Source organism: Heloderma suspectum, chromosome 5 (genome assembly GCF_057233095.1).
Source record: "Heloderma suspectum isolate Gila_16-S chromosome 5, 16-S_ref, whole genome shotgun sequence".
NCBI lineage: Eukaryota > Metazoa > Chordata > Lepidosauria > Squamata > Helodermatidae > Heloderma > Heloderma suspectum.
This window is the reverse complement of record NC_139462.1, coordinates 51,465,725-51,478,880: the sequence shown is the minus strand read 5'-3', so window position 1 is coordinate 51,478,880 and position 13,156 is coordinate 51,465,725. Positions and strand designations below refer to the sequence as shown.

At 45.3% G+C, this 13,156-nt stretch overlaps 2 protein-coding genes across 14 annotated transcripts in view; one reads left to right on the top strand and one right to left on the bottom strand.

The window, feature by feature from the left end:
- SCLT1 (sodium channel and clathrin linker 1) overlaps positions 1-13,156 on the top strand; it is a 105,061-nt gene that overhangs the window by 39,654 nt on the left and 52,251 nt on the right. For all 13 annotated transcript variants that reach the window (XR_014792066.1, XR_014792067.1, XM_084856030.1 and 10 more), the window contains exons 13-14: positions 6,423-6,600; positions 9,254-9,352. Coding sequence is in view for 11 of the 13 variants with exons in the window: in XM_084856030.1 (XP_084712156.1) it covers positions 6,423-6,600; positions 9,254-9,352 (277 nt within the window). In the remaining 2 variants the exon portion in view is untranslated. The remainder of the gene's footprint in view (positions 1-6,422; positions 6,601-9,253; positions 9,353-13,156) is intronic.
- The window catches only part of LOC146343887 (UPF0462 protein C4orf33-like), a 110,611-nt gene that overhangs the window by 79,391 nt on the left and 18,064 nt on the right, over positions 1-13,156 (bottom strand). The gene's annotated exons all lie outside the window — the stretch shown is intronic.

Sequence of the window (13,156 nt, the reverse complement as noted above, 5' to 3'; positions counted from 1 at the left end):
CTGCTCAGATTCAGCTGAATGCTGCCAAACTGATAGGATGCCGCTTCATATTGCAGATGGAGAATGACCCAAAACATACAGCAAAAGCTATGCAGGAGTTTCTCCAGGCAAAGAAGTGGGATGTTCTTCAATGGCCAAGTCAGTCACCTGATCTCAACCCAATAGAACATGCTTTTCACTTACTGAAGACAAGACTGAAGGCAGAAAGACCCACAAACAAGCAGCAGCTCAAGGCCGCTGCAGAAAAGGCCTGGCAAAGCATCTCAAGGGAGGAAACTCAGCATTGGGTCATGTCCATGGGTTTCAGACTTCAGGCAGTCATTGTGTGCAAAGGATTTTCATCCAGGTATTAAAGGCGATCCTTCAGTTTGAAATGACGTTGATTTGTTCCATTACTTATGAGCCACCAACAATGGTGGTGTGTGTATGCCACTGGCTGTCCTTCCTGAATGGTTAGTGCCCCACTTTAGTCAAACCCCTTGAATTACAGCTGAAAGTCCTGACTTCGCTCCCATCTGGGTGTGTTTCCTTTCAACTTCAATGTGGTGGTGTACAGAGGCCAACTGCCAAAACAGTTATCCTTGTTCCAATATTTCTGGCCCTGACTGTAAAACATGATACCAAACATGGTTAAGGAATCTTAACTGTGGGTTGGTGTGGTGCTGAGGCTCACTTTAGAGAATCCTTCAAACCACCAGAAATAGGCTGGTCAGGCTGGTCTGACTACATCATTTAGCTTTTTCAGTTTGGAAACTGTCAAGATCACAATCTGTTGAATAGCCTCAGAGAATGTTGGCTTCACTAAGAACCCTGTGCTGGAACTACACTGATTCATTAACAGATGCTTTCTGTTTTCTTTTTAGAGAAAAGGTGTTAGCTGAACACTATGGGCCACATTTTTCTGTATTCAGTTTTTTAACTTTCAAATGTTTTGTCACATGCCTTGATAAATTTCTCAGCCAATGAACAAAATTTTGTGCAGATGTTTTAGTGATACAAGCAGTCGGCATCTCGAATACAAATTATTGTTATTTTCAACATGTTTCCATTGTTTTGAATCTGTTGGATTTCCCCCCCATATGTCCCGATACTCTTTATGTAAACCATATCTGCATAAAATTCAAATTACAGCTGCTTGTATATGAGGCCAACATGTGGTAATGCCCTGAAATATATAGAACAGAGACCAACATTTGAAAAACTGAGATTTTCTAACATGCCTGCAAAACCGAATTTCGCAGGAATTGAGAAAATGTGCAGTATCAACTTGCCTCATAAATATGCTTTCTTAATTTAAATGACAGGAAGTATTATCAAGGCATTTATCTGTTTCCTACAGTGTACTTAATCATCTTTTTGTTGGATGCATCACAAACAGGTGACCTGAGCAGTTACTACAGTGTCATGATGTTGGGAAATAAGTAACAAATGAAGTAACAAAATAAGGATGTGGTTTTTACCCATAGGCATCTCTGAATTGTCCTGTATCATTGCAATTCAGATATTTTGTTCTGGGCAACAGTGGAGCCACAGACTGCAGGAATAGAATGTCATTTCTATCAATAGGACTTAAGTTAGTCATGACTAGCATTAGTCCCATTGATTTCACTGAGTCTACTCTAAGCATGACTAAGTCTAGATCCATCCCATTGTCTTTGGTTAAGAAAATAGTCCTCCAGTCAAGACTGTATGAAACAACATTGAATGACAGGATGTGGAGTTTTATTGTCAACAACTATGCAGTTGAAAATTTAAGAGAAGAATATCTAGTGCTTTCTGAAAGCACTGGCTACACACTTTCATGAAGAAGGATTCAGTGTCATTCAAGCTCCAGTTTATGCTGATGTGGAATTCTGAGAAAAGAATACTAGAATGGTATAAGCCTGAACAATCTAATCATAAAATAAGAAAGGCTGTATCGTCGTGCCCAGAGTGTCCTTATTGTGAGATGGCCAAATTTTTAAAAGTTCAGCTAAGAGGTGGCTGAGATTCAGGAGTTTAAAGGCTCTCCCTTGAAGTGTAGTTTCCCTTGCCTGTATCTATTATTTGTGCACCTATAATTTACCACCAGTTTTTCCTTGTACTGGTTTAGAATCCATCAGAACTTCAGGGATATAAAACTGACTTCTGTAAAATAGTCATAGAATCCTATTTTTTTGCCCTTACTATACCTTCAATAGAAATATAAAAACATATAAAAGACAGATATAAAAATAACTGGAATTTTTAAAGAGTTGTTCTAAGGTGATACCACATATTTCTGTAGTCATAAACCTTTCTCTGTTCTGGTTACAAATCATACAGGTTTCAGTTGGCTGCTATTTTGTAATTTTTCACTTTAGGGTTAAATATTAGTCCTAATATTAGCTTGCCCTCAGAATTAGTTAAGCATTGTACCCCCAATAGCAAGTAAATGCTGTTAAGAAGTTGAATCCAACTTTTTGTATTCCCACAGTCATCTGTGATAAATTTGCTTGGCACTTCAAGGAGAAAGTCGCTCATATTCTCTCAGAACTTGACACCACAGTTATTGTAGAGTCTGGGGAGGTGTCCATTGTTCCCTCTGGTTGTGTTTCGTGGGATCAGTTTCAGTTGTTGCAGCCTGATGATGTGGACAAGACGCTTGAATCAGTCTGGTCCACCACATGTAAGCTTGACCCTTGCCCATCTTGGCTTATACGATCTAGCAGGGGTGGATTGGCTGGGTGGGTCCAGGGAGTGGTAAATGCTTCACTCTGTCAGGGGGTGGTTCCTGCTGCCTTGAAAGAGGCTGTAGTGCACTCTCTCCTGAAGAGGTCCCCCTGGACCCAGAGGTGTGTGAGAACTATCGCCCCATTGCCAATATCCCCTTTCGGGGCAAGGTGCTTAAGTGTGTGGTGGCTGGGCAGCTTCAGGTGTTCTTGGAGGAAACTGATTATCTGGACCCATTTCAGTTTGCTTTCAGGCCAGGGTACGGCACTGAAACGGCCTTGGTTGCTCTGACTGACGACCTACTCCGGGTGAAAGACAGGGGGAGTGCTACCCTGTTGATCTTCCTGGATCTCTCAATGACTTGACACCATTGATCATGGTGTCTTACTGGATCAGCTCTGCAGGATGGGAGTTGGGGGCACTGTGCTACAGTGGTTCTGCTCCTACCTGCAGGGCTGATTCCAGAGAGTGGTACTGGGGGATTCCTGTTCTACCCCATGGCTTTTAAGCTGTGGGGTGCCACAGGGTTCTATTCTATCCCCCAGGCTGTTTAACACCTATTTGAAGCCGTTGGGTGAGGTCATTAGGAGTTTGGGGGTGGGGTGTCACCAGTACGCTGATGATACTCAGCTCTATTTCTCCTTGTCGTCGGAGTCAGCTGAGGCAGTGAAGGTGCTGGACCAGTACCTGGAGGCTGTAATGGGCTGGATGAGGGCCAATAAACTGAACCTAAATCCTGACAAGATGGAAGCTCTGTGGATTTGTGGTTCCTGCATCCGGGAATTGGGTAAGTGACCTAGCCTGGATGGGGTTGCACTCCCCCTGAAGGAGCAGGTGTGTATCTTGGGAGTAGTCCTAGATCCATCCTTGTCGCTGGAGCCCCAGGTGGACTCCATGGCTCGGAGTACTTGGGGCCAGCTTCGGCTGATCCACCAGCTATGGCCTTTCCTGGACAGGGATATTTATTTATTTATTTATTTATTTATTTTATTAATCGCCCAGCCACTCTGGGTGATGTACAGTAATAAAAACAGTTTATACAATAAAATTCGACATTAAAAACATCACATTTCTAAAATTACCCTAGCCCACCCTAAATGCCTGCCTGAACAACCATGTTTGTAATGCATGGCAGAAGCTCATTAAAGAGGTGGCATGGCGGAGTTCCCTAGGGAGGGGGTTCCACAGAGTGGGGGCCACCACAGAGAAGGCCCTCTCTCTCGTCCTCACCACCCTAGCTGTCCTGGCTGATGGGACAGAGAGAAGGCCATCCGAGGCTGATCTTGTTGAGTGGCCTATCTGGTGTTACTGGAGGTGCTCCTTGAGATAGGCTGGGCCGGAACCATATAGGGTTTTAAAGGTCAAAACCTTGAATTTGGCCCAGAAAACAACTGGTAGCCAGTGCAGCTCCTTCAGCACTGGAGTGATGTGATCTCGCTGGCAGCTGCCTTTAATCAAGCGAGCCGCCACGTTCTGTATCAGCTGCAGCTTCCGAACCATCTTCAAGGGTAACCCCACGTAGAGTCTAAACAAGAGGAGACCAGGGCATGTACTACCGATGGAAGCAGATGATCGGGAAGGTAGGGGCGCAGCCGCCATATCAGATGGAGTTGGTACAGCGCTGTCTGGTTCACAGCTGACACCTGAGCCTCCATGGACAGCTGAGAGTTTAAGATGACCCCCAAGCTGCAGACCTGGTCTTTCAAAGGTAACTGTACCCCATTCAACACTAGGTCAGCATCCCCCAACCTCCTCTTGTCTCCCACCAAAAGTACCTCGGTCTTGTCAGGGTTCAGCTTCACCTTGTTCCTCCCCATCCAGCCATTCACTGTGTCCAGACATTTGGACAGGGATTCTACGGCCAACCTTGGTGAAGATGTGAACAAGAGGTAGAGCTGCATGTCATCTGCATATTGATGACACCACACCCCAAACCTCCTGATGATAGCCCCCAGTGGCTTCACATAGATGTTAAATAGCATCGGGGAGAGGATGGAACCCTGTGGCACCCCACAAGTGAGTGGCCACGGGTCTGAAACCTCCTCTCCCACTGCTACCCTCTGGTACCTGCCGGAGAGGAAGGATTGGAACTACCGTAATACAGTGTCTCCAATGCCCAACCCCTCCAGGAGGATGCCGTGGTCAACGGTATCAAAAGCCGCTGAGAGGTCAAGAACAACAAGGAAGGAGCATTCTCCCCTATCCAGAGCCCTCCTCATATCATCCACCAAGGAGACCAAGGCCATTTCTGTCCCATGCCCAGGCCTGAAGCCCGACTGAAGTGGATCTAGATAATTGGCTTCTTCCAAGTGTGCCTTCAGCTGCATCGCCACCACCCACTCAATCACCTTGCCCAAAAAAGGCAGATTTGAGACTGGGCGAAAGTTGTTCAAAACATGGGGATCCAAGGAGGACTTTTTTAAAAGTGGTCTTATCACTGCCTCGTTGAGGGCTGATGGCATCACTGCCTCCTCAAGGGAGGCGTTCACCACCACCTTGATCCCCTCACCCATCCTCTCTCTGCAGCTCATAATGAGCCAAGATGGGCAAGGATTAAGTAAGCAGGTGCTCGGCCTTACAGATGAAAGCACCTTGTCCATTTCATCAGAAGGAAGAAGCTGGAACCAGTCCCACAAAACCGGTGTGCAAAACTGGATAACATAGCCACAGTAGTACATGTGCTGGTAACTTCCCAATTAGACTATTGCAATGCACCTTATGTGGGGCTGCCCTTGAAGATGACTCGGGAGTTGCAGCTAGTGCAAAATGCAGCAGCGAGACTGCTGACCAGACCACCTCATAAAAACCTTATAACACTGGTTTTAAAGGAATTGTACTGGCTGCCAATACATTTCCGGTTGGAATTCAAGGTATTGGTGATGACATTTAAAGCCCTAAGCAGTTTGGGACCTCGATATTTGATGGAGCGCCTCTCCCTATATATGCCTGCCCAAGGACTGAGATCTGTTGGAGGGGCCCTTCTCTGCATCCCACCAGTACGAGATATACACTGTGGTGGGACATGGAAGAGGGCCTTCTCTGCTGTGGCACCCCAGTTGTGGAATGCCCTCCTCTTGGAGGCCCAATTGGCACAGACATTGGTCTCGTTTCGGTGCCAAGTAAAAACATGGCTTTTCACCAAAGCCTTTGAGGGCTAAATGCATTCCCTAGCACGTTGTTTTAGCTGTTTTATTGGTTTAGATTTTAACTGGTTTTAGCTTGTTTAATAGTTTAATATGTGTTTAGGTGTTAAATTATTTATTGTTTTATATTGTTTACATTGATTTTATCTGTATGCTGCCCTGAGATCTTAATGAAATAGGGCAGGATAGAAATGTTTTAATTAAATAAATAATTCAGCAGATTAAAAAAATAAACCCCAACTCAAATTCCCCTCAAAAACCATAAAAAATAAATCTGACTTATTTATTATTTTGACAATAGTCAAAAGTTGTAGAAACATAAATTATAGTAACCAGATCTAAATTTGAAAGACGGTGCTGTCTTCTTGCCTCTTGGGCATCTGAAATCTGGCCTTTAAGACATGGTGGAAAATCCAGGATCACCCCAAGACAGTAAACCTGCATGACCTGGGGAGGCTGAACCATGGCAGAGAAGGGATTTCATAAACATCTGTCCTTCCTAGGAGACAAGGCCTGGCAACTGTTGTAATTTCACTTTTGTCTACATTTAGTTTCTATTAATTACGTAGTTGTTGTTCCAATATACAGACTATGTGTAGCTGCCCAAGATTCTAAACAGCTAAGAACAGAAAGAACAAGCCTAGAAAAACAAATCCAGGAGCTGCAGACAAAGTGCTCTGACATAGAAGGAGAGAAGTACGATGCTGTGGTAAAGGTCCGTGACAGCTTGCAACTCTTAGAAGAAGCTAATCTGCAGAAGAGTCAGGTGAGGAAAGCTCTAAGGGGAGCTATTTTAATATCTGAATAATATACAGCTTGATTAAGTAACCATCTAGTTACTCTTTCTAAAATAACTGGAATCATGGGGTTGGAGCCAGAGAAAAGCACTAGGAGAATTTTGCTCACACACAGGCTTTCCTGTCCCCTGCCCACTGTAGCCTCCTGTACCCCATGAAAAGCCACTCCTGAGAATTCAGAGAGCCCTGTAGAATGGCATAAGATATGTCATGGGGGAATGGAGTAGGAGAGATAAATTGGATAAAGTCAGGGAAACCACCTCCTCTGAGTGGAACTGTTCACAGAAGGGGCCCTCTAAAGCGAAGTGTCACACTTTAAATTATATATGAATAATATATATCTTGCTGACTAATAGTTTCATGTTTTCAGTACTTTAATGCAAGTTGTGCTGTGCATAACTTCCATTGGACAGCCTTCCTTCCTCATTCACTTTCAGGGAATGTGATTTTTTTTCCCCACCAAGCATAATTCATATTTTCAGAAGTAGCTGAACTACTCTCAATGGAATGAGTAGGAAATGTCTGACGTTTTTATTGGAACACTAGATTAAAACTTGTGATGTTCCATTGGAAATCCCATTTAAGAGATCTTCCCTTAGAACATTCATTGTAAAGTCATAATTTCTCATATTTGGCATTAAAAAAAATAATCATACGGCATGCATGATGTTTGCCATTAGTGGAATTCAAGAATGACATTTTCCCACATAAAGCTAAAGATTTTGTTGTCAACTCTAAATCAACCTAGTAGTACAAAGGGCTATACTAAATGCAGCGGTATTAAGCAAGAGCAGCACTTCAGAAACAAAAATCTTTTCATCTTGCAAGCAACGCATAATTTTGAATATGGTTTTTAAAGGAGTGAGACTAGTACATTTCAATTCAAACTAAATGATGCTTAAAATAGATCTTTAACGTACTTGTACTTTGGCAATCAAAACTAAACATAATTTCCTGACATGCAAAAATGCAGAAGAAAGGGATGATCTAGTCTGCCCCTACATAGAAGAGGAAAGCTGGTGGGAGAAGGGGATTGGCAGTTGGAAAATTTTGCAGATAGAATAGATGCACAAGATGAGAAGGTAAGGATGTGCTGAAACACTGGATCATTCCCTAGGTTATTATATATTTGTGTTCCACCCATAGAATGGGTCAAATTATTCAGATTGGATCACTTGGAGGTGGAAGAGATGCAAATAACATCTCCATAATGCTAAACTGAAAATTCTATCAAGTAAAAACTGTTTGAAACCAGGAAAAGTGCAATAGTGAGGTAGACAGATGATATCAAGGAATTCGTATATATGTTCCTTCTAGAAAGAGGTTCTTGTCTTTTGAACAGTTTGACATACATGTTTTGGGTTGAGGTTGCAACACGTTTAGTAGGACTGTGCACCGCTTTGGCCTGAGGCCTGAACCCCAAGTTGAAGCAGGCTGCTTCAGGCCATTTTGTGCCCCTTCCAAGGCGAAGCAGAGGGGGCACGAAGCGGCCCAGAGCAGGTCGGGGACTCGGTGCACTTCAGCCCCCGGCACCTCCAGCTCCTTACCTGGACCACCACCTCCTCCTCTGCTGCTGCCGCTGCTGCCACTGCTGCTGCACCGCCGCCACCCGCTGCTGCCTCCGCTGCCTCCTGAGGCCTGGACACGTGGCGACTGGTCTTCTTCCAGGGAGTCACCATTTTAAAAATGGCGACTCCCTGCAAGAAGAGTCACCGCACGTCCAGGCCTCAGGAGATGACAGCAGAGGCAGTGGCGCAGCGGCAGAGGTAGCGAAAGCAGGAGCTGCCCTCCACCGCCTCCTGAGGCCTGGACGCACAGCGACTGGTCTTATTCCAGAGAGTCGCCATTTTTAAAATGGAAGTTCCAGGAAGTTGCCATTTTTAAAATGGCGACTCCCTGCAAGACCAGTCGCCACACGTCCAGGCCTCAGGAGGCAGCAAGTGGCGGTGGGCTGCTCCCGCTTTTGCCACCTCTTCCGCCATCTCCTGAGGCCTGGACATGTGGTGACTCTTCTTGCAGGGAGTCGCCATTTTCAAAATGGTGACTCCCTGGAAGAAGACCAGTCGCTGCACATCCAGGCCTCAGGAGGCGGCGGCGGAGGCAGTAGCAGTGGTGGCGGAGGCCCAGGTAAGGAGCTGGGGGGTTGCATGGGGGCCTTGAGGGGGGACCCACTTGGGGTTCGGGGCCGAGGTGGGTCAGGGGCCAGCCGGATCTGCCTGAGCCAGAATGGGCCCAACTCGGAAGCTGCAAAGCGGCTTCCAAGTCAGATTGGGGGTTCCTGCACAGCCCTAAAATTTAGCACCTATAATTAGTACTGTTTAAGGAATTCCTTCATTGCATTCATACTGTGGAAGAAATCCAAAAATTGGCTTATGATGAATAAAATGCAAAGCACACAATTAACTGGGCTTAGAGTGATCCACATGCAGAAATGTGGAAGATTCCAAAACTCATTGAACATATATATTAAACTGTTTTGGAGCCATTTTAAGAAGTCATCATTTTGTTTTCTGTTTACTAGAAAACCATAGTCTTGTATCTACATTACTCAAAATTGTGTCTTGGCTTGTCCTCTACAGGAAGATTTTTTAAATGGAATATTCCTGTTATTTCCAAACCTAGGCAATGCTAGCTGAGAAACAAAAAGAAGAGGAAATTGAGAATATGAAGGAAGCAGTTTCTCAGCTGCTTCAAGATGCTGCTTCAAGAACTAGAAAGGAAGTGAGTTGTCGTGCTTCAAACATTTGTTTTCTTACCTTTAAAAAAAAATAAAAAACATTAACACCAATACTTTAAAAACTAATTTTTTGTATAAATGTGAAATTGATCTCAGTTGATATACATTTCTTTCTGGATGCCTGATGTTAGAACATTTAAATAACTTCATTTGTTGACTGAGGTTGTAATAGGAAAAGACTGGCTGCTGCATGTAAGTGTAGATCTTCGAGTGGTCATCTGTACATTCACGTATATGGGCTTTGCACCTGCGTGAAGCCTCAATTTGGGAAACTTCTATAGGAGGAGTTTTGGCAAGAACCCTTCCTCCACTGTCCCAGTACACATGTCTCTAGCGGGTTCCCACTTATTCCCTCAGATCCTTGAGACTGACCTTGTAGTGTCATAACAAAGAAGGAAATACCTTTGGTACCCAACATTGAACTTGAGTACGGTATTGAAGAGGGGACGGCATGTGGGTTATGTGAATGCACAGATGACCACTCACAGAACTAAAGTTACAGGTAGCAACCTGTCTTCTTTATGGTCTCTGTGCATCACACATATGGGTGAGTAGTAAGTTAATTTACAAGGTGTTGGGTCGGTGTCCTTTTACAAAACAGAAGAAAGGACGGCGTGACCAAAGGTACAGTCAGCTCTAGCCCAAACATCCAGTGTTGTGACAAATGTAGATGGTGTCGACCAGATTACAATGCAGCAAGGTTCAAAGATGGCAGTCCCCCGTCAAATGCAACTGAAGTCGCTACTGCACAAGTAGAGTGAGCTTGATTTGGAGCAGACAGTTTAAGTCCAGTCAGCTCATACCACAGCTGGATTGTCTTGACAACACAGAAAACAAAGCTCTGAGTTGAGAGAGGCTGCCCCTTGCGTTTGCCACCATTGCAAAGAGGCGGGGTGACAGTCGAAACTGTTCAGTCTTCAACTTATGGAAAGCCAAAGCGTGGCGAACATCAAGCACATGTAATGTTGACTCCAAGCATGTAGAAGGGGAAGCGAAAAAGCAGGCAGAACAATGTCCTGATTTAAATGAAATTCTGACACCACTTTGGGAAGAAATGCAGGGTCAAGCTGGAGAACCACCTTATCCCAGTGGAAAGTGAGGTATGGCTGATCTACTCTGAATGCACAGAGTTCAGTAGCACTTCACGCAAATGTGATGGCCACCAGAAATGCCATCTTCCCAGAAAGGAGGTGCAAATCTGTAGTCGTCAGTGGCTCAAACAGCTTGGATGAAAGTGCCTTTAGAACCACATACAGGCTCCAGCTCAGTACCATAGCACAAACTGGTGGAGCCAGATTCCGGATCACTTTCAGAAATCTCTTCAGTGTTGCATGCAAAAACACCAAGAATCTCTGAACAGGAGGGTCAACTGTGGAGACAGCAGAGAGAAACTCTTAAAGACAACAGTTTAAATCCTTTTTCAAAGAAGATGAGAAGGAACTGGAGGACTTGCTGCAAAGAGCACAAGAGCAGATGAAAACTCTGAGCTCAGGCAAAGGAAAAAAAAGCAGTCAATTTCCTCAAGTAGGAACATTGCGTAGAGGGATATGATGATTGGCTTCCTCCGTTGACCATTATCCATGGATTGTGAGGCCAAAACAGTGAGCTTCCCATCCCGAGAGCAATGCATCTATAATCACCAATCAGGATGGAGAGGTTGAAGAAACGGCATGCCTTAGGCTAGGTTGACTGACATTGTCCACCACCAAAGAGAGTTTCTGATGTCTGCTGGAAGCCGCAGCCTGGTTCGGTGAGTATCCTGCTCAGTATCAAAACTTCATATCAGCTAGTTCTGGAGTGGTCTCAAATGCAGTCGAGCATAGTGAATGACAGTTGCCGTTGCAGCCATCAGATCCAGGAGGCGCTGGGTTTTGAGTGCCATGGTGGATTTGCGGAGCATTAATTCTGCCACCAAAGAAGTCAGTATCTCCATGCAATTGTGAGGTAGGAAGGCTGTGCCTGATGAAGAGTCCAGTAGTGCCCCAATAAACTCAGGTCTCTGACTTCGTTGCAGCTGAGACTTTGCTTTGTTGATGGAAAGTCCCAGGCAGTGGAGGAGATTGCAGGTCACCTCTATTGACCAAAGAAGAAGTTCCATGTGGATGCCACCAGTCAATATATGGGTACACTTTGACACCTTGCATCCGAAGATGGGAACATACCACCACCATGCACTTGGTGAATACACTTTGAGCGGTGGTGAGGCCAAAGGTCAGTACCCGGAACTGGTAGGCATCGGTACCGATGGCAGAGTGGAGATAGCATTGGTGTGACTCCTCAATACGATGTGAAAATAGGCATCCTTGAGGTCAATAGAGGCAAACCAATCTCAGGAAAGGAGCGGGGGAGAGATGCCAGAGAAGCCATGCAGAACTTTCTGGGTGACATGTACAGATTCAGTTCCTGACAGTCCAGGATCAGACAGAGCCGTCCATTCTTTTTCACTACTGTGAAGTACCTTCATTGGAAGCCATCATGGAAGTGCAAGTGCAGGATTGGTATGATGGCTCCTTTCTTGAGGAGTGTCTTGACCTCTTGGTGGAGAACTGGTGACAGAGCAGTTAATGTTATGGTACCAAGGGGAGGGTGGGCATCGAATTCGATCCTGTAGCCCTTCCATATGATGGAAAGTACCCAGGAGTTCCTACTGATGTTAATCCAGGCAGAGAGTAATTGGGATAGGACAGTGCCGAAGATGGGAGCTGCGCAGCTGGACAAAAAGAAAGGGGGAGACAGTCAAAGTCACCGCTTATTTCCTCCATCACCCCTTTGGCAGAAGGAACTGTACTTGGATGCCAAATAGGGCTTTCTTGGTTGTGAAGGCTGCTAGCATGGCTGTTGTGAGGTTCCCAAAGTTGAGGTCTGGTATGGAGCCATAGGAGGTCTAAACCAGTGGTGTTTTCACAAAGCTGGGGTTGCTGTTGGAAGCCCATTTGGTGAGCCAAGATTCTGGCCTTTTGAACAGTCCTACACCACATCAGTTTTGGCACTGAACAAACCCTGGCCATCAAATGGGCGGTCCTCTATTCAGGACCGAGCTTCCTGGGAAAGTCCCACTGACCTGAGCCACATGTTCCTTCAGAGTGCAATGAAGCTAACCAGGAATTTGGCATCACAGTCCACCTGGTGACTGGAGGTGTTTATCTGCTGCCTGGAAAGCTTCAGCACCTCATTTTGGAAGGTGCGAGCTAACTCTCTCTTGTCCTCAGGGAGGTGTTAGAACAGCCTACCTACTTTGTCCCAGAAAAACAGCTGGTAGTTGGACATGGCAGCTTGATAGTTGGACACTTTCAGGCCCAGTGCGGCGGAGGGGTACATCCTCCATCCAAGGAAATAAAGACATCGGCCTTCCTTGTCCACCACTGAAGAATGGACTCTGCAAGATTTCCTGGGCCGCCTCAGCCACAATTGAATTCAGGGCAGGGTAGTTAAATAAAAATTTAGCATCCACTTCCTGCACTCAATACATCCCCTCTAGACATGGGGGGCATGGTAGAAGGGGCCTTCCACAACTGTTTAATAGTGTTTTGCAGAGTGGGTAAGAGATACCACGGGTCTCGATAGTTCTGTATTGGCAGCGTCAAAGACCAGGTCCTATACTGTAGGCACTGCTTGTTGAGGAGCGAGCCCCAACTATTAGGTAATTCTCATAACTTGATCTGAGAATTGCCCCAGATCTTCCAATGGAGAAATTGCGTCTTGAGACCCAACTGCCGCATCTGGAGATGACAAAGAAGGATAGTGTGACAAAAGAGAGGTGGAATCAGACTTGTAGACTTCCATGCCCG